General features: G+C 36.5%; 1 protein-coding gene across 2 annotated transcripts in view; it reads left to right on the top strand.

Annotated features, from left to right (window-relative positions):
- LOC108706777 (neuronal acetylcholine receptor subunit alpha-7) overlaps window positions 1-27,576 on the top strand; it is an 82,874-nt gene that overhangs the window by 37,210 nt on the left and 18,088 nt on the right. For both annotated transcript variants that reach the window (XM_018243473.2, XM_041579719.1), the window contains 3 exons: window positions 291-458; window positions 1,256-1,450; window positions 3,165-3,251. In XM_018243473.2, the coding sequence (XP_018098962.2) occupies window positions 291-458; window positions 1,256-1,450; window positions 3,165-3,251 (450 nt within the window). The remainder of the gene's footprint in view (window positions 1-290; window positions 459-1,255; window positions 1,451-3,164; window positions 3,252-27,576) is intronic.

Genomic DNA, 27,576 nt, shown 5'->3' with positions numbered 1-27,576 from the left:
ATTATATTTTCATTGTATTAGGACAGTTAATGTTCCTCTAAAGTCGAAACACCCCTTTAATTTTCCTGCTGAGACACATATAAAAGACACTAATGAATTGACTATACCAAGATTTCACTAAAACAGTGAACCTGAAGTTGAAGGACCTTGGATAGAGTCATCATTTTTTTTTATACAGTTGGACAACAATTCATTTTTTCTTTTAACTTGCATATGAAATGGAATGTTGTATTTTACATTTCAAATGGCATAAAGGGCTTTAACACCTCAAACTTTCTCACTTCGAAAAGGGATCCTGAAGAGTACTTGTTACATTGATGTGCGATGGTTTCCTTTTGATGTACAAAAATGCAAATTAAAGTTTGGATCTTGGACCCACAATGGCTGGCTACTTGATCTACAGATGATTGAAGCTGACATTTCCAGCTACATTCCCAATGGAGAATGGGATCTAGTTGGTAAGACTTATGATTCTGTTATGAAACTTTGCTCAGGTCTATCAGAAAGACTTTATTTCAGCGACCGACTGCTCTTGATATTAACCATTGATAGAAATGAAGGCATTATATTACTTATTACAGAATAATTTTAAAATGAATATCTATTTTTAGTATTTTCATAATGACTAGCAATAATTTGCAGTGATTCAGATGGATATGCAGCATGATGCACAGTGATTCTAATGCACTATTTGCACAATTCAAAGACTAACTTTTTCTCAGTTTTATATGATTTACTGTTTGAATGCTTGCTTGTTAATGTAATACAGAATTGGATAGCCTAGTTTAAGTAAACACACAAATTAAGCAGTGGACATTAGATATATATATTGGGATTTATATATTTTCCCTTAATGAATGTAAGTAGGGGAAGGACAAATGTACCTTGGTAACTTGCTTTGATTGCAATATGCACAGCAAATATATATTTTATCAGGGTAATTAACTGTTTCAAACTTAACCAACTTGTAAGTAAACTTGTTCCAATGTATAAAAAGTTAATAGTCATTTTTATATTGACTCACATAGACTGAGCTCTCTTGAATCTTTACCCAGTGAGTTTAACCCTGCATATTCATATATCTGCTATGCAATAGAATCTTATGAGAAAAACATAGAGGTGAGCAGAGTATATACATTAAATTCATTCCATGGAGAATGCAGATACCTGTTTTCTGATTGGACTTAAATATTCAAAGACAAATGCATGTATTTAGAAATTATTTTTTACATTTTAAAGTTATTTTGTCATGCAGGTGTGCCAGGAAAAAGGAATGAACTGTATTATGAATGTTGCAAGGAGCCATATCCTGATGTGACCTACACTGTCACAATGCGCAGACGCACTCTGTACTATGGTTTAAATCTACTGATACCTTGTGTCCTCATTTCTGGACTGGCCCTGCTAGTTTTCCTCTTACCAGCTGATTCTGGAGAAAAGATCTCTCTGGGTAGGTGAGAACTGGGTCTATTCAAATGATAAAAGCAAACCAAGGTTAAAAAAAGAACATGATCCCCCCAGGGTCAGAACTAGAGGAAGGCAGAGTAGGCACGTGCCTAGGGTGCAAAACTGGGGGGGGGTGCTTTCTCTGCCTGCTACCCCTAGTCAGGTCCCCTCTCTGCTCCAGTCCCCTCTCTGATCTGTACTTGTGCAGTTTTGCCAATGCGCATGGATCCGTGCAGGTGCGCAAGCATCTACTCGCACATGTGCATGGCCATTTATCCACGCCTGTGCACAATCGTTTTTTTGCATGATCGTTTATTCGCGAATGCACACAAGTGCCTGTCTGGCCTGGCCCGGCTCTGTAACCCCCTGATACTGTAATGTACAGTATTATAGTACTGTAATGTAAATGACCAAGACAACCTAAAAATAGAAGAATATGAAAACTATTAAAGGGGTGGTTCACCTTTAAGTTAGCTTTTAGTATGTAATAGAATTGCCAATTCTAAGCAACCTTTTGGTTGTTCTTCATTATTTATTTTTATAGTTTTGAAATTATTTGCCTTTTTCTTTAAAATGGGGGTCACTGGCCCCATCTAAAAAATAAATGCTCTGTAAGGCTACAGATGTATTGTTATTGCTACTTTTTATGACTTGCCCTTCTTTTCAGACTCTCTCCTATTCATATTCCAGTCTCTCAGTCAAATCAGTGCATGATTGCTAGGGTCATTTGCACCCTAGCAACCAGATTGCTGAAATTGCAAACTGGAGAGCTCCTAAATAAAAAGCTAAATAACTAATAAAAACCTCAAATAATAAAAAAGGAAAACCAATTGTAAATTGTCTCAGAATATCACTCTCTACATCATAGTAAAAGTTAATTTAAAGGTGAACAACCCCTTTAAATTTGTATTTTTAGGGAGTGATTTTTTTATGCAATAATTATGTTTATATATTTTTATTATTTTATATCTATGTCTGTGAGTAGAACTTACATTAAATAGAAAAATCTGAATAAACATAAAAGCATGCTTAAATCTTAAATTTAACAAATAGTACTTTTGTTAGCTGACAAAATCAAGAGTTTGGAGAAGACTTAAAGTATCGCCCTGACAAGCATCGAACTTTTCATCTAGGAATCATTTTTACAAATACACTAGCCCTTGCTTCTTGGAAGAACATGGAGAGCACCAGTGAGTCTTAATATTGTACAATTGTCATTATTCTGACTCTCTCCTGTTTGGTTGTCATGGCCATGGATGCCTGGTTATCTACCGGTATTATTATTTTCATTTTCTGTTCAGCCTTCCACCTGTTCATCTTTCAGTCTGTAATGTATATCACTGCCTAATTGCTAGTATAAGTGAGACCTGAAAAAAAAAGAAAATTTTTACAAACCAACTGCAAATTGTCTTGAAACATTACTGTCATACAGAGAGGTCTATGGATCTCTTAAAAAAAGGGGGCAAAAAAATGTATTTGAGAGTAACATGCAACCGGTTTGGACTTCCCTGATCTGAATCAGTTGAATGCAAAGTAAGTTATATTAACTTGGACCAACAGTGTTATAATTGAAACAAATGCAAGTCTTGTATATAGACCCCAAGCCTTTCACCAATATCTCATCTTAGACAAACATACAGGGAAGTAGGAGAACAACTAATGTAATGACCCATGCAATGACTTTTACAGTATTACCTTGTTTTTTTCTTTAAATACAGGAATTACTGTGCTGTTGTCCCTGACGGTATTCATGCTGCTAGTTGCTGAGATAATGCCTGCAACATCTGATTCTGTCCCTCTCATAGGTAAGTTCTTAGCCTTTATTTTTTTTGTTTAAATACAGTATGTATTGAAGGTGAAACACTTAGGTGTTATTTATCAAACTGAAAATTCTTTGGAGCAGGCACTCAATAAAGACAATCTTCCACCAGGCTATTGGTTCAAATTAAATTTTTTTTATTTTATTATTATTATGTCCACAGCCTTACACGTTTTGTGTAACAAACACTTAATCACACTATGATTAAGTGTTTGTAACATGAAACGCGTAAGGCTGTGGACACAATAAACTATTCTTTTCACTTTGAACCAATTGCCTGGTGGGAGATTGCCTTTATTGAGTGCCTGCTCCAAAGAATTTTTGGTTTGTCCACTCCCTGTGCTGAGGGCTCAGGGTTGTGCACCTGGGCCTCTTCCTTTATGTGGTGAGTAATCACTTACTATTTGGAGACCCTACCCTTTGATTCGTTATTTATCAAAGTCTGAATGCCAAAAACTCAAAGAATTCAAGGTTTTTTTACTATGAAATCCAAATTTTTAGTGGAAATATTTTTTTGGAATTTATTAAATCCCCCAGGCTGCAAAAAGTCTGAATCCAAAAATACGGCATCTCAGACCTGCAGAGGTTGTCAGTGGGAGAGGTCCCTATCCTATTTGGAAGTTTCTGTGGTCTGCACTGGAATTAGCATGAAAATCCAACTATTTTGGACTTTTCAGGCAAAATCTGAAAAATTTGTGCTTTTGGAAAAATCCCCAAAAAAACATACGATTCGGGAAAAAACTTTGAAAAAATTGTACAATATGATTTTTTGTACGATTTTTGTCAGGTTTGTCCCCCTATCCAATTAATTTATGCTTTTTTAATAATAAATAAGGTCACATTGTAGATTCTAGTTTGGTCAGACTTTTTTATTTTAAAAAATCTGAAAAATTTTTAAAAAGAGAGGTCAGCTAAACCAAATTCTTGTCTAAGGAGACTATAAAATTAAATGTGACATGATCCAGCATCACAATACAGTATATATATCCACTTATATTACCTCCTAATCGCCTAGGTTTTTGAGATAAGCATCTAATTTTATTTTTTTTTATAGGCATAGAGCCATTCAGAAAGTTTTTTTAAAAAATGTTCTTTTCAGTGAGGTGTGACTCTGATAACTAAATATGCTAAAGCTGGACAGAAGGACTTTCAGGTCATGTAAATGTCTTAAAACTACCTGTGGAAATACTGCAGGCTAAATTTCCAAAATATACTGATTAGTCTAATTAAATAAATCAGCATTAACAGTACCATAATTCTTGACAGTGCAAACAATCACTGGGAGTCTTGTTAATATTGTAGGAATCCAGTGTCAATGTAACTAGTCTGTGTATCTGCTTTTTCAAGTGACCAAGAATTCAGATCTTTGGTTTTGTCAGTAACTAAGTCAAGGAGTCAGTGGAGGAAAGAACCTCCCACAAAAGAGACAGCCACTGAAAGTGTGGCAGTAGTGACCTAGAAAAAGCCCCAAATGACAAATCCAAATCAGTAGGCAGCAGTGTCGGACTGGCCCACCGGATACCAAGAAAACTCCCGGTGGGCCATTATGCTGCTAAACTTTTGGCCTATTTCAGGGCCATTCCCTATTTCTATGAGAACAAAGAGGCTAAATAGATGGAATAATTGATTATAGTATGTAAAAAAAACAGACTAGGAGACTAAAGGTTGATTGAGGAGATGAAGAATAATAGCACTGAGAGTGGCCCCTGGTCTAAGGTTTTATGGTGGGCCCTGGTCTAAGGTTTTTGGGTGGGCCCCTGATGTCCCAGGCCAACACTGGTAGGCAGGAATAAGGTCAACAGCTTCAGTATCCAGTCATCAAGCCGAGGTTGATATGGAATAAAACAGAGAATAAAAATGGCTCCGTAATGCACCAGCAAAGATGATCACAAAGCCTGTGAGAGCTCAGTGTCTATATAAGAATAAAGTGCATTTGTAGTGCGCCAAGATTGATGCATTTGACAAACAGTGTAATGCATTACTGATGATGCATTATGGTGTGGTCCACACAGGGAGCAGGGCAGCAGCACAAGACCATCACAAAAAAAGCAATTTATTAAGAGAACATGTACCCAGCCCCTTTCAGTTTTGTTTACTATGAGTCACAGATCCCAAACAGATATTCCTTAAAGTGATACTGACATTAAAAAACGACTTTTTAAAATATGAAAGTATATTAAAAGTTACCTATAGTTCATGTTGATTGCTTTTTGCTGAGAGGTTTGTTTTTGCAAGTAATTGTTAGTTGAAGTTCCTAAACCTGACTGTTTTGCCAACCTGATTGTCCCACCTCAGCCTGTCAGTTAAAGTTTCCATTGCTAACGGACTCTTGCTGCACAAATATGGCAGCCCCCTCATACAGGAACATGGGGCATCAGACAGGTAATGTAAAAGCATTGTGGAAATATTTTATGGCAAAGTTATAAGTAGCTTTCAAAGTCAATATTATGATAGATGTAGAAAAGTTTAATTTCTGGTGTCAGTATCTCTTTAACACTACTCAGATTCAGATATACAAATGGCAGAGGATACGGAAGCCCTATACTTTAAGAGAGATAACAGTTTTATTATTAACATTCAGAAATAGTATGCACTGGACAACATACAGATACATACATATATGTCAGTTCCCACCCAATTTTCCAACATTTTCCAACCCTGGCACTGTAGGTTCTCCTACTATGCAAGCTGTATGCAGATTCAATAATTGTTTTTATTTGCAGTGGAATTGTTTTGTACTGTTTCCAGAAAAAAAGCACTTAGAGGCCCAATTATCAAAAGTCGAATTTCGAATTCATGTGAATTTTTTTTTAACTGTAATAAATTTGAATATACTTGAAATTCAATTGGGAGGTTATTTAATAAAAAAAAATTTGAATATCTAAAACTTGAACGAATATCACCAACCTGAAAACTCAAATCTAATTCAAATAAACTCAAATCAATTTTTTTCTCCAAAAAAACTTGAATGTCAGAAAGGCTATTAACATCTTCAAATGGGTCACTGAACCACTCCCATTAACTTATACATGAACTCGGAAGGTTTTAGGTAGCGAAAAGTCTAATTCAATCAAGGTATAATTGAATTAGACTATTGATAAATCTCGATTTTGGAATTCGAATCGAATTTAAAATTTGAATCCTGTTTGGATTATTCCCAATCCAAATTTGAGAATTTTAACCAAATTTTTTTTTTGAAAATTCTAATTTACAATTCAATTAATAAATTAAAAAACAATTAATAAATCTTCCCCTTAATGTTGTAACTTGGTCCCTGGTGCAGTAACCTTGCAACCAGTTGGATTTCTTTATTCTATATGCACATCATTTTCATGGGTTACTGCACTGGGGCAAATGTCCCCAAAGTGATAGCAAAGTAGTCACCTTTTCACATTATGGTAGGGGGAGTACAGGTAATATGAACCATGGCTGTATGCCAAGATTTTAAATTTATAATATTTTGTGCCCCCATGAAATAATAGTCCTGGTATAGTAGTTTCTGCATTTCTGGTCAACTCTCTTACCTACAGTTATGCCATGCATGTCATTTCATGAGGAGACACAGCACAGATCTAAGAGCCAACTGCAGCTTTCAGTCATGTTTTCATTTCCCTGAAATATAATACCAATGCACTTATTGCACTAGAAAAATATTTTTAACGCTTTTAAAGCCATGTTGGGTATTAGATCTATGTAGTATCTTCCCTTGGAATCAAATGGACAAAGGAATCAACTGAAATGAATGAAACTAGAATGTAGAAACTAGAAAACTACTGTATCAGGGCTATTGCTTTTTAATGCAGGCACCATAGATTCTACTGTACATTTGAGGGCACATAAAAGGTTATGTTATTTATTTACTTAAGGAGTAAACACTCTAACTCAGACATTCCATTTAAAATACAGAAACTCTAGTTAATGAACCTGAGGTTCCCATAGTGCACCGAGAGTTAAAATAAGAACCTTTACATTTTGCACCTTAAGCACTTCAGTCTCTAAATAATTAGAGCATATGAAATATTATATTAGAAATACAGATATTCTGAAGTTGGCATTTAGGTCAGACCATACTTTGTTCATCTGTTCATTAGATTTTTTTTTCCTTAGTGATATAAGAGGATAAAGCTTTTCATGCCCTAGAATTTTAAAGCCCTCGAGGCTGACTGGAACTATCTGTAAAATGAATGTCTAAAACAATCCATGGGATCTGTCACCTGATGTTTAGCTGAAAATATGCAAGGCCAGTAAGACATTTATAAACCATGGCCTGAAGGAAGTATGTGACCAGACGTGTAATAAGGTGCAGAAATGCCCAAATGGCTAGAAAAATCATTTCACTACTAAACCATTCAGCCTGATCCTGCAATGAATACTACTTTTCCCACTACAGGTACTGGATAGCTTTGCACTGAGACTTCTTTTATTTTAAATATGTTAAATGAAGGTATAGATATAGGGCATGTTACCCAAAATGCTCAGGACCTGGGGTTTTGTGGCCGAGCCTCCACCCATGTGCACCAGGCAGATCTTTATTCATCATTAAGGAGGGTGTGCGAATCCACACTACATTCATTGGTTTTGTGGATCTTTCCATAATTTGGATCTTCATTTCTAACATCTGTTAGACATGTAAACATTAATTAAACCCAACAAGTTGGTTTTGCTTCCATTAAGAATTACTTATATCTTTGTTTGGATCAAGTACAAGGTACTCTTTAATTATTACAGATAAAAAGGAAATAATTAATAAAAATTTCGATTTTTTGGTAATAATGGAGTCTATGGGGCAAATTCACTAACTTCCGGAAATTCGCAGCGACCGCTTTGCTCACATCAGGCCAGGGGAAAATTTGCCAGGACAACGCTAATTCACTAAAATGCAAAGTTGCGTCCAAGGCGCCGAACGATGGCGAAGTTTTGCTAGCGTTAATTTGGCAAGCAAAGCGAATTTGCGCTAGCGTTGGCTAATTTGCATACGGCGAGTTAAATTTCAATGGACGTATATGTTGAAGCAAATACATCCTTATATTGCCCTACACATGAGCCCAGTGTATAGTTTATGTGTCATATGTTAGGAAATGTTGGGGGGAAGCCGGGTATCATAAAAAATAATTACGATCTTTTGCAGCCTATCACCCTGAAAAACTGAAAAGTCGCCAGCGTTTTCTTTTCAAATTTTTTTTGAGGAACTCCTATCTACTCTACTGCACTTCGCCTGGTCTGAGGTGGCGAAGGCAAGTCTGCATCTAAGTGAATTTGCGTAGTTCGACTTGGCGTTAGAGTGCGTAGGAGTGCTACAGTCTATCTCCTTCACTTGCGAATTTATGCGAGCGCCAGTTAGTAAATCGGAGAAGTCCCAAAATGACGTCACACTGGAGAATTTTCACCAACGTTAGTCACTTCGCCCTTTAGTAAATTTGCCCCTATAGGAGATGACCTTTCTGTAATTCAGAGCTTTCTGCATAACAGATACCATATCTGTACAAGATATGGTAAATGTTATGTTCAATTAATATTAATTGAATTAATATTCAAAGTTCCTTAAGTAATAGCCTGTAATGACCAAGTATACAGGTTACTGGATTATATTATTTTAGCCAGTAATAAATATACATGGTAATTAACAGAATACATGGGATGTGCTGCAAATCCAACATCACTGGAGATGAGAGTTAACTGAGGCAAGTGAATTGGTATGTAATGAATACAGTAGGTGAATTTGGCAAGCTGCATATAAATCATTTGATATGCATTTATATTATAAAGATTTAAACATTTACACGTATTAGTATACTTATATAAATGTAGAGCTCTAGAAAACATTTTCTATTTCCATTTCCCATGGTTTAAATTTTAATGTGGTATAAGAAATATCCCAAAAAATGAATATGTTCTGTTCTTCGAATTGTTATACGCTGCATAATACAAGTCATCATATTCAAGTCCACAAGTGCATTTGCCTTTAACAGCCAATACGGACTGTTTAAAACTAATTGTTGATTGGTTGCTTTTGCAAGAAAACATGTGGAATTGAGCATCTATGTTAATTAATCACCCCCTCAATGTTTTGATCTTTGCAAATATTTGGTAAGTATTTTCAGTGTAAGAAACGGCAGTGTATCTTCTATTGGAGCATGAGAAACAGTTTGCATGGCTCTGCCCATATACTTTTGAGCAAAGGTTGATCTATAATTTTTGGTTATGAGATAATTTCGTACAGTATATAATTCTAAATGTAAAGCTAGGCGTTTGTTCTTCTGCACTTATATGAAGACTTTTACTGTAAGTGGAGGGCTTTTTGATGTCTAATAGCCATACTGACTCTAATCTTCCTTTCACGTTTGGTTTCTTTCCAACACCTTTGGGGCCATGTTTAATACCTTGTACTAACAAAATAGAAATATGTTAGGGTCATTTTTGACCCTGGGGGTGCAAGTGCAGTAAGCAATGTATTAAGGAAGCGAGCTGCAGGTATCTGCACTCTGAAATGACATTGTAAATGAGCCCTGCTGTCTGCAAACTGAAGTTATGGCTTATATATAATATGCAATTATCTGCTGTTAAACCGGTGGTTCTGAACACAATATCTGTCACAGGGTTATTTTAGGGGCAATATGCATTTCCCCTGCTACAACTCATGTGTGAAGGTTAATCTCTAATTTTTGCTTTGAGGCAATGCAGTGTATGTAACACAAGGCATTCTGTGAAGAAGGTTTCTTTAATGCAGATGGAAACTCATATTTAATGCATGTGTTTAAGATGCATGTAATGTACAGTGGAGAGTGTTTTGGCTCGTCATATCCAACCCTCCCCTCCAACCTCACTGGATTCTTGGATCCTCTGTGAACTGAATGGACAGTCTAAATGTTCAAAAATAAAAGCCTGAAAATGATGGCTTTCGTCTATATGTGTGCACTTCTATTGTGATTGCATCACATTGGAGGCAAATGAACGTGAAGGAGGCATAGAAAGTTAAATTTTGACACATCTGATGCAATTGACTCTGGCACATATCAACCTTGCAGACACATTTCTGTTGGATGGGAAAAAATGCTGAATTGTTGGTAAAAAAACATACCAAATGATGTACAAAATTGTACTTGCACACTGAGGGGGTTATTTATTAAAGTCTGACTTCTTCTGGTCGGACTTTTAGGGGCAGATTTATCAAAGATCGATAAATTTCTAATTTCAAGCTGTTTTTTGTGTACTTCGACTAGGGAATAGTCCAAATTCGATTTGAATTTGAAAAAAAATCGAAATTTGTCATGTACTGTCTCTTTAAAAATTCGACTTCAACCATTTGCCATCTAAAACCTGCCGAATTGCTGTTTTAGCCTTTGGGGGATCTCCTAGAACCCATTTGGAGTCAAGTGGTGGACTTTTGGGAAAAACTTTGGTTCAAATTCTATCGAATACGCTATTACTTTGATTCGAACAGACCTATTCGGCCAAAAAAAACTTTGACTTAATTTCGGTTGGTATTTTTGAAATTGAATTTCGAAGTTTTTCAAATTCAACCCTTGATAAATATGCTCCTGAAAGGGAAAAACACCATTTTTGTTTGTGGGGAAAAAAGCTTTCGAGATTTATTAAACCCTGATTGGGTTAAAAGTCAGAAGTACTCCAACTCAGACCTACTGAGTTCAATGTAGAAGTCAATGGCAGATGTCCCGTTGATATCCTGATCTGCGCTGGTTTCCGTTCAGTAATGCAAAGATTTCGTAGTTTTGGGCATCAAATACAAAAAAGTTGCAATTTGCGACAGCAAATCTGAAAAAATCATATGATTCGTTTTTTCATGATTATATTGAATCTTTTCTAGTAAAAGAAATTTTCAAGAAAATGTATTGATAAATAGGAGAGAAAAGTTCATGCAGATTTGGTCTAAATTGTTTTCAGAAAAAAGTGAGAACAATTCGGATTTTGATAAATAAATTCCTGTATTTGTGGGCATATATAAACCTTATGTTTCTCTGCAGTCAAACTGTGCTACTGTTCACTGTATAAACTCCACTTACTAATTATAGGTAAAGCTCAGTTCATATTTTCTTTGTTCCTCATATATATTGGAGGTTATTATTAACCTTTTGGAGGTTATTTATCAAAATATGAAATTTTCTCAATATTTTCTGAATACCACTCCGACCAAATCTGCACAGACTTTTCCCCCCTATTTATCAATAAATTTTCACAAAAATATAGTGTGGGAAAAGACTTGTTAAAATTGTGAAAAAATCCGAATTGTACGTTTTATGAGATTTGTCGTCGAAAACTGTGACTTTTTCATATTTGACACCTGAAACCTGTGACTTTTTTTAGATTTGATGCCAGAAACCACAAAATCTTTGGATTATTGAATAAAACCCAGCGCAGATCAGGATATCTTAATTAGTTATTTTAGGATAACAGTATTTCCAGTTGGCAATCTGGTGTACGTTTCTAATAAATGTCATCATTTTCCCCATGGATAGTATATGGCAATGACTGAAACTGCACCTATCACATTTTGAGTAGATCCTAATACCTCTATTCCACCTCCTATAAAATGATTATTAACGTTATAATTCATCCTGGTACTTACATAGCCTAACATAGCCTGTTCCCTTTTATATCTCCAGAATAATCTGCTATTTTTGCCTTTTCTGTAACAATGTAAAGCATGTGGATTTTTTTAAACTAACAAACTGTCTATTAAGCTATACTCACTATTGTAATCAGGTCCCGACTGAGATTCAAAACAGACCCTAGTATTTCAAGTACCCAGAGGCCCAAACAGCCCACCACAGGACCAATAAATAGTGACTATATGTGGTATCTTATATCAGGCCAATGGGCATTTGCCAGAATCGACAGATCTGGGCCTGACTGTAACCTACTGTATGAAGGTTTTCTTACTTTCTACCTCCTCAAGTTTCAGTGACCCCTTTCTTAAGCTTCTCTGCTGGTTTTCCTTTTAAAGGTAATGCTTCCTTTTCATATATATGGTCATAAAGGAAAAAGGCAATTGCATTTTTTATATCAAGCTTATACAGTCTGAAGACCAATCTTAGCCAGGGGCTTGCTGACCCATGCTGGCGGTGCCTGCAGTGCCTGCCTTAAGCCATTGGATTCATCATGTGTCTTCCCTAATGTTTTAGTTTGTATTACATTATATATATATATATATATATATATATATATATATATATATATATATATATATATATATATATATATATATATATATATATATATATATATATATATAGTGCACAAAAGAACCGCACACACAGGTCTTTATAGTGAAGAAAATAGTTTGCTTTATTGCAATAAAGCAAACTATTTTCTTCACTATAAAGACCTGTGTGTGCGGTTCTTTTGTGCACTACAGATGATTTTTTCTAACCAGCACCCAGGCATTACCTTTGTGTAACGAGTGCACCAGCTTCGGACTGTATATATATATATATATATATATATATATACACATATATATATATATATATATATATATATATATATATATATATATGTATATATATATATAGTAAGAAGAACCGCACTGCTCAGGACTTATAATAATTAAAGAAATTTTTAATAGCACATACTGACGTTTCGGCAGCCTTTTTCCTAAAATACTCAATGGGATTAGATCTATGTCCGTGTATATTCCGGTCTTCTACATCACACAACCACCTAGGATGTCAAACTGTGGTTATGTAAATGTAGCTTTCATAGGGCAATATATTAATTAAAAATGAAGGAAAACGAAAATGGACCTTCAGTCCATAGAGAACGAGTTAAACAATCCAAAAAGTGCATAGGGAGGTACATGTTATCCTCCACCTTAGTATAGATCCCAAAAACCGTACAACCTTGTTTCCACACAGTGGTCTCAGAGCCTAAAAACCCGAAATACAGCTTTTACTCTCAAGCATATGTATAGCGGTTAGTTTAGAAAACATTCAATGTACGATGCTTAGTCAATAGATTCTATTCACAATCCTATATTTTTTTTTTTATTCTCAAAGCCTGTATATACATATTTTATTAATTTTTTTATTTTTATTTTTTATCTATTTTTATTCTTTATGGGTAACCCCCAATAACGTCGCTACAGGGTTTTATACCATACTCCCATAGTGTCTCTTGGCACAAGGTCAGGCCACACTCGCTCACCTTCATCCGGGAGGTGTGTCTGCCCTTTGACCGGCTCTGAGACTGCGGTTATGGTAATTATCATTCATCATTTCTTTCATCATTTCTAAGCCCTACTAGCCGCTGGTGCCCCAGTTCACATCGGGCCATTATAATGCATTATTACTGTTTGCCATGTCATGGCATCATCGGACTGGTTCGCTCAGGTGGATTACCCACCATCATCCAACTGGGGGTTTGTTACCAACCTGGCATTCCTAGTTCTTTGACCATGTTCCTCCACCTACGAGAGTAGGCAATCGAGAAAAATTATTGCTACAATTAGAACTTAGGTGGATCCATTAACTTAATACGTTGAATGAAGTAGTTTCCTATTCGCCATTTCTGTGATAACCAAAACGTCAGTATGTGCTATTAAAAATTTCTTTAATTATTATAAGTCCTGAGCAGTGCGGTTCTTCTTACAATATACCTTGGATTTTTTGGAAACAAGCACCCAGGCGCCAGTGGACTGTTTTTCGTGAGTGCCAATATTCCAATGTTTTTATATATATATATATATATATATATATATATATATATATATATATATATATATATATATATATATATATATATATATATATATATATATATATACTGTGCTTGAATTGGGAACAAAAAGGTGAAGGGATGGTGTGTGTGGCATGTAAAGCCCCGCCCACAGAAGAAAGGCACGTCTACGGGAGCCATGCGGCACTTTTTCAGGAGGCCACAACCCCTTTTGTGGCCACGTCCCCCACTAAATCAGTAATTAAATCAGATAAATCAGGATTTCATATATTTACCCCCAGAACCCATATAGTGGCACCTTTCCTTTCCTAACTTGTGTCTCTGTGCCTGGCCATGAAAGATCTGTCCAAATGCCCTCTACCAGTGCCGACAAAGCCCTTTCTTTACTCACTCCCCACCAGGCCTGGACTAGGAGTCAAAATAGGCCCTGCCATTCCAAGTCCACACAGGCCCAAACATCCCTCTACCCGTCCAAACAGCCCCCTTCCAGCTCACTATATGGTAACTTTCTATGGAACCATACAGCAGCCCCTCTGGCATTTGCCAGAACCCACAGATTGCCAGTCCGGGCCTGCTCCCCACAAAGCTCTTTCTTTAAGTTGTGTATATTATTAAACATCTGGGATTTACATTTTCACTATAGGACTTATTTATAGAAATAGAGCATTAGAATTTTTTTGACAGGGCTTTTACACTTGGATCAAACTCTGAATGGCTAGTCACTTCTTGCATATTATTGATGGTAATGAAACCTGGAAGCACACATTCACTGTAAGTCTTGTAAAAGTTTTGCCATGCAGAATGAACACTTTGGGTCTATCATATTCATTAGTAAACACAAACTAAATGTCAAAAGGCCGCAAAGTCACCCCAAGCAACTGTATTACTTTTCTTCAAAGAGCACACAGCAGGAATATCAGCCTCACAGCTCTCTGGGAACTGCAATGTCCTGCATTAGTGGCCTGACTGGGGTTGATGTGAGTTGTAGTTCAGTTGTAGTATAGATAGGGACAGTTTAGTAAATCTACTTTCCTTCTTGCATTGATGGATAGGCTCAGCTTAAGAAAACCGTTCAAGAGTTCATTGATTTTATTATAGCTTGCAATAAAAAAGTTACCGAACAGGTAACACTGCCTAGCTTGAAATGTGTCTGCTGTTAGTAAATAAGCATATACACAGTATATTGAGAGGAGACGATCACATGGCATTTATAAAACCATCGAATAAATACTAGCAGGGCTCTGTGGCAAACTAAGGAAACCAATGGCTGAAGGGTCAGAATGAAGCGTGCCTACCTCACTCCAACCGTCACCACCGCCGTTGTGAGAAACTGCGAGTGAACCGGGCAGAGCTCCCGGGCCCTTCAGCCATTGTTTCCCATAGTTTGTCACAGAGCCCTGGTCAATGGAAAATGTTTAACTTTCATTTCTCCTAACATATTTAGTAGAAACCCCTATCTTTTCATTGCTGTACAGTATCACACTTTGTAATAGTGCGGTCGTGTACTGTACATACAGTATACTCATTTTTGGTCAGCAAAGAAGTCAGCATACAGGAATGCATGAAAGGATGTTTTCTTGTTCAGGGACTTTTGTAATCTCACTACTATACAAAGGCTAAAAATGACATTTCCACATCTAATAGCACAACAAACAAAAGCAGCAGTGCATGAAAAGAACAATGTTTTTTCAAAGTACCTGGGAAAGAATAGTGTTAAATGAGCAGCAAAATGTGATTGTTTAATAGTTCTTCTATTTAAAACTAATTACAATTTTGCCTGAAAAACAAAACTTTAAAAGTTGTTCTCATTTGAGATGTTTAGAAATGTATCTCAAGTGTACGCATTAAGTGGTAGCATAATTGCATAGTAGGGCAGTTTAAAGACCAGTATCTGCTCAGAAATTCATTATTAACAACATAAATGATGAAATGGCGGAATGGTCTGGCCATCGAAATGATTATACTGGAGGCTTGGAAGAAAGGCAAATGCAGCACTGAATGTAAAAACAGACGTGGAAATTAGCAAACATAAAACTGCAGGGTGGTTCATTAAACAAGCAATTTACAAGATTTCTACATTTCATTAGTAAAGTTTCAACCTTATTATTTCTTTACACAAGTGTGATTAGATATGTTCCTCAAAGGAATCCAACATTTAGAAGTAAGATTCTAGGGTATCCTGCTACTGCTGTTTTGGTGGGGGTAGTAGTAATTAATCTGTAAGTGGTTATATTGGGATGCAAAATAATAATAATAATCTGGCTTCATAGTTTTCAAGGCATGTGTTACTTGCCAAGCAGACTAGTACATACAATGTAATTACACAGTTGTTTACCTCTTTACTCAAAACAAATGTATAAATCACCTATTCATAACACAGAGTCTCATTTACAACTCTAATTCTAAAATAGGAGCTAAGTAGTGCGTGTATTGGCACTATTCATAATAGGTATTTGTACCTAAATATATTCCTTGTCCTTTAACATAGCAGTTGTGCTTAGAACTATCGCATTTGCCAGCCTGATCTGATGAATAGTGTGCAAGTGTGCCTACTGACACTTGGAACCCTCAAGCCTATATTAGGAAGAAAGAAATTGCAGAGTGCAAAGTGCATTTTTTACATACAGATTTGATGTTTTTGCCATAATGCAACATTTTACCCAGAATTCCAGTGTCATATGCAACCTTGTGCTGAGTTGCTCCCGTTGCACTTAAAACATCAAAATTAATGCTATTGTCTGTGAATTTTGTGAATATTTGTGGCTAACATTTTAAGTGGGGGGATTACTTTTAGTACAGCCACATGCTATGCATCATATTAGCACATCATTATTTTTGGTGCAAGTCTTCTGTGGCTATTGATTAATCCACCCTGAGACCTCTGGATTTACTACCACATTTAGGAATTAAACGTACATGTGATAATTCCACCATACCATAATTCTACTGTATATATAGCACTAGTGTGCATGAGGAGTGTCTATTTCTTGTATTCTTCCCGATGCTCTTCAAGAGATTTCAGAAGAATGCCCTGATTAATAAGACCAACTGAAACCCTTTGGTTGTATTCTTACATCTTTAAACTTCAGTCATGAAACTCTAATTTTCTAACCAACACATTGTATTTAATTTATTTAGCTGTCCTAGAATCAGGGAGGTTTTAATTTGGCTGAAGTCAAGCCTTCAGAATGATTTCAGGGGGGCTGCATTGCTAGTTGAGTACAGTAGAACCCCTGTTTTACATTTTTCAGGGGACCAGGAAAAATAATCAATAATAATAATAATAATAATAATAATAAAATCTGGGAAAATGTAAAATCAAGGAAATTTGTCAAAGCAACTTTTTCTTCATGTACTGAAAGAATAAATAAGCACATGAGTCAATATTTACAGTGTTAATAACAAGGGGTAATCATTGCAACAGTGATGCTATCATGCTCTAGTCATCATTGGTAAATTGATGGTCTGTCACTTAGGGGCAAATACATCAAGGGTCGAATATCGAGGGTTAATTAACCCTCGATATTCGACTGGGAATTAAATTCCTTCGACTTCGAATATCGAAGTCGAAGGATTTTGCGCAAAATGGGCAATGCTCCATAAAAACTTATATTCGCTATCATTATCCTGCCACCTTGCACAAATCTTCTCATTCCATTATTCTCTTTAACCTTATTTAGACTCCAACTATTCCTTCTACCTGTCTTCGGTTTTCTTGTGCCCTTCTCAGCATCCGCTCTTTAACTAACAAATCTACATAAATCCATGATCCATTTTGCTCTAAATCATTTCATCTTCTTGCACAGAAAAAAAAACCTAGTTTTCACAGAATGATACCACTGTTGAGGCTACACTTTCTCATGGTGATCTCTTTTTCTCTCACATCCCTTCAACCATTGAATGTGGTGAGAGAGTTGGAATTTGCCTCTCCTCTCAAAGTCGGTTCAAACCTATTCCTCCAGCCTTCTCATTCAACTCTTTTGAGGTGCATGCCCTTCAGCTCTTCAACCCTCTCTCTGTATGGGTGGCTGTCATTTACAGATCCCGGTCAGCCTCCTCCTCTGCTACCTTCCTTTCTGACTTTGACACCTGGCTCTCTTTCTTTCCTTGCCCTGCATTCATCCTTGGGGATTTCAATTCCATATCACTGAGGCTTCACAACTCTGGCCGGTTTCTCCTCCCAACCTCCTTCTTTGAGCTCCAGGAGTGGACAAACACCCTACTCATAAGGGTGGTCACTTCCTGGATCTATTCTTTACTAAAAACAATCTCTCTCTGGTTTTAACAGTGACCCCTTCTCCCTTTCTGATCATCATTTTGGTTACATTTTCCATCTCCCACTCTCCTTCCCCACTTGACATAATTGATCAGAGGCTGCTTGACTAATGGGTGGGGGCAGGAAGTGTGGAGGACCAAGTGCCTTGGTGCACAATCATTGCATGGAGGAGATAGAGCATTGCAGCTGAGTTTTTCCATTATGGAAAAGTCTAAGCTACTGGTAATGAATGACTACAGTATATACTGAATATTTAAGCACATACACCTGAGTGGTTATCGATACTCTGGTCAAGCCTCTCTGTTGAGTTACACACACTATTATTAATAAATGTATGTAGTGCACGTATACACTTTTCTATTTTCTTAATTGCTGAATGAGATCTATTATCCTGAATTCATGGGACCCAATGTTTTTTGCATACAGGGTTTTGCTGTAAACAATCAACTCCATGGGGCAGATTTACTAAAGGGAGAAGTGGCCGTTGCTAGCCAAAATCCACCATAAATCCAATCTGCAGGCACATCGCCAATTTACTAACAGGTGTAAAGGACAATTCGCTAGCTAAAGAGTACATTGCTCACGAATTTTCTCTCCCTTTTTTTTGCTCAGGCGATTTAACGTTACTCCTCAAATTCCTCCTCAATCTTATGTCAGTGACATCATATCCTGTTTGCCAAAAAGTTATAAAATGATTAAAAAACAATGGCATTTTTTCATATTTTAAAGTGGGATTGTGTTTAAATGTTAAAATGACTGTTAAAATGTTAAATTTTTTTAACCATTTGAATGGCATGCCACATTTGTTTTTGGGTGGGTTCATGTCTAGGACAACAGATGATCTATTTTGCCTTTATTTTATTTCTTAACTATTTGAATGGCATGCCACATTTGTTTTTGGGTGGGTTCATGTCTAGGACAACAGAGGATCTCTTTTGCCTTTATTTTACTTCCTTAAAGGGGTGGTTCACCTTCAAACAACTAGTAGTTTTCAGATAGATCACCAGAAATAACAACTTTTTCTATGTGTGACCGTTTTTCTAATATTGAAGTGTAAAGTGTAATTTTTCACCTTCTAAAGCAGCTCTGGGAGGGTGGGTCGCCGATCCTGTAAACTGTTCTAAATTGATACATTTAGTTGATAGATTTCTTATCTTTGTCCCTGCTGAGCAGAATCTCTGGGTTTCATTACAGGCAGCTGTTAGACTTGATACAATAGTTGCTAATACTCCAGAGATGCTAAAGATAAATGTATCAACTAAATGTTGCAAAATTGTAACAGTTCAGAGTCTGCATTACAATTACTGAGCTGCCAGACTCAAACACCAGAGACACAAACATTCAACTTTAAACTTAGATTTTGGAAAAACAGTAAAAAATATATAATGGAAAGTAATTAAAAAAAGTTTTATTTCTGGGGAACAATCAAAAAACAACTGAATTGAAAAAAGTGTTTGGAAGGTGAACAACCCCTTTAAACATTTTTTAATAACAAGTGGCCACTTCAAGCAATTTCCCCAACATCACTAGTAAAGACATATACAGTATATATCCTATATGTACTCACACTATTCAAACTGACCATGGGCGTAACTACAGAGAAAGCAGACCTTGTGGCTGCAGGGGGCCCAGGAGGTATAGGGGGTCCCATGAGGCCCTACTTATGAGCGATTTCAACATATATTAGTAAAACATGTCAACCTCTGGATATGTTGGGGGCCCTCAAATTAATTTGCTGTGGGACCCAATAATATCTAGTTATGCCACTGAAACTGACCTAAGTCAGTAAGTGTAGTAAGTGGTGGCACGCATTCAGCTGCCAAGTTGCAAATTTGCATTTTAGTGAATGAGCGTAGTGGTAGCAAATTTGAGCCTGACGATGACATGTGGCAAAGCCTTCGCAGGCGAAAATTCACCCTCTAGTGAATTTGCCCCCATAAGTCAATCTACTTTATCTGCAAGGAAGCTTTCTCCACTAGATGACAGGCACCATGATTTATTCAACTGCTGGAGCTCTACAAGATATCCATTTGTATAAATAAAATCATATATATATATTTTTTTATTTGGCATATGTATACTATGTCAAGTTGTAATGTCTTTATTGTTAATATCATGTGTACTATTTTGATACTTCTCTGAACTGATAAATGTCAGCATGAAAAAGAAATACAAAACCATATACATACATTTACTAAATTTTTCATGTCTTGCATGGAATCATGATCTTTGATGATCATGATCTGTCTTGGAAACAGTTATGGTTCCTGGCCCCAGAGCGGCATGTTTCTTGGTTACACCAACAAGAGAAATGGCTCTTGTGTATGTATATGTACTTTTGGCCTACATTTTTCCACTATGTATATATTTTTTTTTAAAAAAGCAGTATGGCGCATTTGGGAAGAGATCAAGCCTAAGGGAAGTGGCTAAGATCTGGCACATAAGGCAACACCAAGCCAAAATATATTACTGATATGAGAGGGTCCGAATAGAAAGATAAGCAATAAAAGGTAGCAATAGCAAATTAAATTGTAGCCTCATAGCAATAGTATTTTGCCTTCTGGGGTCAGTGACCACCATTTGAAAGCTGGAAAGTGACAGAGAAAGGCAAATAATTCAAAAAATCTTTTTTTGCAAATAATGCAAAAAAAGATAAATTAAGACAAATAATTGCCAAGAATAGGACATTTAATATCATTCATAAAGTTAACTTAAATGGGTTGTTCACTGTTGGTCACTATTAACTTAGTATGATGTAGAGAGTGATATTTGAGACAATTTGCGATTGGTTTTTATTTTTTATGATTTGTGTTTTTTGAGTTTTTCTGGTTACTAGGGTACAAGTATCCCTAGCATTCATCAATTGATTTAAATAAGAGACTGGAATATGAATAAGAGAGAAGAGGAGAGGGCCTGAATAGAAAAATGAGTAATAAAAAGGAGCAATGACAATACATTTGTAGCCATAAAGAGCATTTGTTTTTAGATGGGATCAGTGACCCCCTTTTGAAAGCTGAAAAGAGACAGAAGAAAAAGGTAAATAATGGAAAAAAGCTATATATTGTAATAAATAAATAATGACTACTAATTGAAAGGTTGTTAAGAAATGGCCACTCTAACATACTAAAAGTTAACTTAAAGGTGCACCACCCGCTTAAAGGTGAACTACTTACTCACTGATTCACTTTGATTTCTTCACTCTAAGGCAATTTCTAAGCCTCTTAGGGGAAAATGATTAAAAGAATATACATTTCTATATGTTCCTTTCCAAAAGTCAAATATTTTTTTATGGTTGCAGTTTTCCAATGAAATATTCCTTCACAGTTTTATTTTTGATGTTAATATGGAATCAAGAGTCTTGTTTGCTGGGAAACGAGGTGTATACAACTGATGTTATGTAATATAATATAATGCAAGTCTTTTTTGGCTCATTATTAATATAAATATACACTGTCCATTGAAATATTAAAGAGTGTAGTCCTTTCTCTTATGTTCTTTCAGTTGAGCCTCTTCCTCTCTCAGTGTTATTGATTTGACATTGATTTTTTTTTTTTTTCTTTCAAAGCTTTATTAAGAACTTCCAGCAATACAGAGTCAAAAAGCATGTACAATTATAACATATACAATATAGTCTCTTAAATGGTATCATCCACATGTACATTGTCCAACAGCAAACATTTCAGTCAACAAGATATTATAACACCATAATCGTGTCTTATAACATGCCCTAATGTTGTCGTTACTCTCACCAAAAAAAGTTTGTGTATTGTGGTTAAAGTAGGAAAAGGATAAGAAAGGAGGAAGATACGAGAGGAAAAATAAAAAAATAATAAAAAAAATAAATAAAAAGAAGGGGGGGTAAAGGGGGATGCAGCAGGGAGATGTATTGATTTTAATGATTAACTGGGATCACACAAGCGATTCCCGCAGATGTAAAATACACGGGCTAAAAAAACTGTAACGGATTGTTATTTATATTTCACTTGAGATATTCACTTCATTTGGCAGGATCATTATGAACGGGTCAGTTCTATTAGTCGTCAGATGTTGCCTCTATTATACTGTTAAGCTAAGCTGCCATGGCTCTAAAAAAATCCCTTTGTACATGTCTGCATTACTATCTAATTAAAGGAAGGTTTGTTCATATTCACTACTTTTATATCATATTTAGAGGCTTTCAAAATGTATCCAAATGTCACTGCAGTGGCAGGCTCCTTCTATGCTTATGGCATAAAAAAGATGCCTGTAATCTATTAATGTACAGGTATGGGACCCCTTATCTGGAAAGTTCCAAATTATGGAGAGGCCGTCTCCTATAGCCTCCATTATATACCAACAATTGGCATTTTTAAAAATGATTAAATTTTTTCTCAGTAATAATAAAACCTTGTACTTGATCCCAACTATGATATAATTAATCCTTATTAGTGGCAGAAGAATCCTATTGGGTTTAATTAATGTTTAATTGATTTTTTTTAGTAGACAAGATATGGAAATCCAAATTATGGAAAGACCCCTTAAAAACCCAAGCTTTATGGATAACAGGTGCCATACTTGTACAAGGAATTATATAGGGAAGACGTATGTTTGTGCCCTATAAGAATATGTAGCTTTTAATACTCATAGGGTTTACAGAACTGGAAACATTATCGCTAGTGATGAGCAAAACTGGTACTTTTCAATTTATCAAAACAGTAAAATTTCACTGAAGTGCACTGAAGTCAATATATAGGGGCCTATTTATTATGTTGTGTAAAACAAAATTCACGGAAAAAAGGTGTACAAAAATTAAATGGCAACTTATCAAGGTGTGTGATATTTTACACCATGACCATTGTAAGTAATTTGCTCAAAGAAAAAGCAGAAAAACGACGCCATTTTTATGCCGCTGTTTACAAGTGATGCCTGGCGAAGTGTGGCAAATTATTAAGCCATTATTTTACACCACATAATAGATCTGCCTCATAATGTAGCAAATAAATGGCAATTATAATAATGACAGAATACATAGCTTATACAAAGGGTTTTTTTTTTTTTTTACCATTTCTTACTTTTATACATGAATGAATATGTGTAGGCAAAACACAGCTAACAGGCAGAACGTAAAATGAAAAAAGTCTGTCTCACCCTAGGGTTTTCTGTTCACATGCATGCCTGATTTTATTTCATTTAAAGCTATGTATATATCGTCTTGGCCAATCTGTTTTTTTTTTGTTTTTTTTTTTGCAGTATGTAGCTGATCTATAATGATTGTTCTGTGATCTTTATATATTGATTTCCATTTTGCTTTTAAAGGAAAACTATACCCCCCAAACAATGTAGGTCTCTATAAAAAGATATTGCATAAAACAGCTCATATGTAAAACCCTGCTCATGTAAATAAAACATTTTCATAATAATATACTTTTCTAATAGTATGTGCCATTGGGTAATCATAAATAGAAAATCGCCATTTTAAAAAATAAGGCCTGCCTCCCTGGGTTTGTACGATTCACTGTGCACACACACACACAGCCAATCAACAGACAGAGTTCTTTCTTTTGCTTCAACACTTCTTCCTGTTACAGTTAGAGTTGTAGTATTTCTGGTCAGGTGATCTCTGAGGCAGCACACAGACCATCACGAAATGTGGCTCAAGGCAAGAGATGTAAAAGGGAAATATCTACTTAAATATATAGACCAGTTTGGTAAGATTCTTTAATATGCCACTTAATATCATTTTGGGGGTATAGTTTTACTTTGAAGGAAAACTAAACCCCCCTCCCACCAAAAGCCCTCCCCCAAATCTTGAAGGCATTGCCCCCTGCCCTCTCCCTCCCCGTGCTTTAGGGGCATGTTTATCAAGGGTTGAATTTCGAATTGAAACTTTTTGTTTGTCAGTTTTCAATCAAATAGGTCAGTTTTCGGCCGAATTCGAATCCTTTGAATTGAAGGAATATCGCATTATATCAAATTCGATTCCCAAATTTTTCAAATACCACCAATTGACTCCAAATAGGTTCTAGGAGGTCCCCCATAGGCTAAAACAGCAATTTGGCAGGTTTTAGATGGTGAATGCTTGAAGTCACATTTTTAAATAGACAGTACATGATAAATTTCGATATTCAAATTTTCAATTTTTTTTTCAAATTCAAATCAAATTTGGACTATTCCCTAGTCGAAGTACACAAAAAATAGCTCGAAATATGAAATTTTTTTCATTTGGAAATTCACCTCAAACTATAATAGATCTGCCCCTTAGTGTTTAAAAAACCTTTTAAAAATTCTGACCCTTAAATGCAGAGAAGGCCAGCAGTGCTTTGTGTAGTCTTTGGGTCTCAACGCCAATTTGCGCATGCGCACTTGAAGCCGATTTTTTGACTTGACCCAGCTGCAGGCTACGTGACGGCAAAGAGACTTAAAGACTATGTGAAGATCTGGAAGATGCTGACCGGGAGCTCTGCTGCGCTTCTCTGCATTTTTAGGGTCAGAATTTATAAAAGGTTTTTTTTTAAGACTAAAGCACATTGCAGGGAGGAAGTGGGGAGGGGGCAATGCTTGCAAGATTGGTAGGGGGCTTTGGTAGGGGGGTTTATTTCTCATTTAAAGGCCTTCTTGAAAGCTTCCAATTTAAAAATGTTTCTAATATAGTTAGTTAGCCAAAAATGTAATGTATAAAGACTGGAGTGGCTGGCTGAACATAACAGAACAGAATTTAACTTTCTACTTTTCAGCTCTCTAACTCTGAGTCAGTTAGCGACTTTAAAGGAAAACTATACCCCCCAAACCATGTAGGTCTCTATTAAAAGATACTGAGTAAAACAGCTCATGTGTAAAACCCTGCTTCATGTAAATGAACCATTATCATAATAATATACTTTTTTAGTAGTATGTGCCATTGGGTAATCATAAATAGAAAATTGCCATTTTAAAAAATAAGAGCCGCCCCCTGAGTGCACATATACAAACCACATGTTAGATCACATGAGCCAATTAACAAACAGAGTTCTGCCTTTTGCTTCCTCACTTCTTCCTGTTACAGTTAGTGTTGTAGTATTTCTGGTCAGGTGATCTCTGAGGCAGCACAGAGTCACGAAATGGTGGTTCAAGGCAAGAGATGTAAAAGGGCAATATTTATGTAAATATATATTCCAGTTTGGTAAGATTCTTTAAGTATTCATTTTGGGGGTATAGTTTTCCTTTAAGGGGGGCCACATGGTACATAAGTGTTCAGTGTGTTTGCAATTGAACTGTAGGAGCAGATTCCCTAAAGGGCAAAGTGACTAGCACTAGTGAAAATTCGCCAGCGTGATGTAATTTCGGTACTTCGCCAATTCCCTAATGGGTGCAGGCGTCACTTCGCTAGCAAAGGAGATAGACGCTAGTGTTGCTTCGCACTGTAACGCCAGGCGAATTTTCGCTCTGGCAACGGACGTTACTCCGCAAATTCAGTAACATGCGGATTTTACTGAACATTACCTCTTGTGCCAGACTTGCCTTGCCTTCACCACCTCACCAGGCGAAGTGCAATGGAGTGCATAGGACTTCCTCAATTTATTTTTGGGGTAACCGGGTTCCCCCTATCTTTCCTAACATATGGCACATAAGCTATACACTAGGCTCATGTGTAGGGCATTATAATAACTCTATTTTATTAAGGTTCCCTGGGCTTGTGTAATTTAATGTATTTGCTGCAACACATACATTCATTCAACTTTCATTTCCCGCCGTATGCAAATTAGCAAACGCTAGCGCAACTTTTCTTTGCTTGTCGAAGTAACAATAGCGCAACTTCGCCAGTGTTCAATGCCCTGAAAGCAACTTTACATTTTATGGAATTAGCGTTGTCCTAGCGAATTTACGCCTGGAGAAGTGGCGAATTGGTTGCTAGCAATTTTGCATCGCATAGGGAATTTTCCCCTCAGCATGCAGCTCAGATTCAAATCAACAGTTATGTCCCATATGGTCCTCCCCCAAGTCACTGATTGGTTACTGCCTGGTAAGCAATCAGTGAAAACCAAGAGAGCTGCAAAGTAGGAAGTAATGTTCTGGTTGTCACTCCAGTCTTTATAGATTACATTTTTGCCTGACTATATTAGAAACATTTTTTATTATGGTCAGGCTATCTATAGCTGAACAATTCCTTTAAGGCCACTAAAATGTCCTAAATATTTCTTGTGTGTTTAGTAAAGGGGAATACTTATGCTGGTACAACATTGCTGTATTAGCACATTAAGGATGTTGTTGCTGTGCTGCCATGCCTGGGGTTTTTTCAGTTATCATCTTTTTTCAGTTCACTATACTGTGATAATCATACCCCCCAACTGTCCCTTTTTGGAGGGACAGTCCCTCTTTTGACAGCTCAACCTGCAGTCCCTGATTTGTACTGGAACGTCCCTATTTTCTCTGCACTGAACAGCCAGAAAAAGAAACAAAGTCTCTCACTTAATTGGCTTTTAGCAGAGAGCATACAACAGGTGCAAATAAGATACTTTGTAACAATTTTGAGACACAAAAAACAGTTTAGATAAGGAGATTTATTTTCAAAACTTTCATAACCTGGCAAATTTTGTAAAATGAACATGATAATTAGGGGGTGTGGCCACGGAAAAGGTGTGGTCAAAGATTTTGCTGCGCTACGTGTGAAAAAAATTTTTTGTCCCTCTTTTTACTTCCAAAATGGGAGGTATGTCTGTGCAGCTACTGGGACAGAATGCTCTGTTATACAGATAGCTAGAATCCCAGCTGCCATAAAGCAGGGCAGGACTGCTGCTTACAATGGGGATCAGATAGGATCTGTGCAAGCCACTGGGACATAATGCTCTGTTATAAAGATAGCCAGACCCGGATTTGTGGAAAGGCCACCTAGGCTCGGGCCTAGGGCGGCAGGATTTTAGAGGGGCGGCATGCTGCCCAACCATACCCACATTGGTTCAAAAACACTGGGATGCGCTGGAGATACAATCGTTTTTAAAATTTCCCATGCACCAATCCCCATTGCTCCGGTCCAGATGATGAAAATATGCACAAATAAAGGGATGGGGGGTATATAGTAAGTAGGGTCTCCTCATATCTGTGTCTATTTCTTCTTGTGTATATCAGCCCATCACTATATCCCAGCGAGAACCCATTCTAACAACCCCTGCACAGATATTAACCCTGTGTATTTCAGCCCCATCACATACATATTAACCAATGAATTCCCAGTGTGAAACCATTCTTTCAACTCCCTGCACAGATGTTAACCCTGTGTATATCAGCCTTATGGTGTACTTATTAAACAATTAATTCCCAGAGCAGAACCCATTCTGACAACCCCCTGCACAGATATAAAACCATACAAACCTTTAACAAAACCTCTTTC

This window comes from Xenopus laevis, chromosome 1S (genome assembly GCF_017654675.1).
Source record: "Xenopus laevis strain J_2021 chromosome 1S, Xenopus_laevis_v10.1, whole genome shotgun sequence".
Classification (NCBI taxonomy): domain Eukaryota; kingdom Metazoa; phylum Chordata; class Amphibia; order Anura; family Pipidae; genus Xenopus; species Xenopus laevis.
Note: the sequence above shows the minus strand (reverse complement) of the source record. Positions and strands in the feature narration are given on the sequence as shown.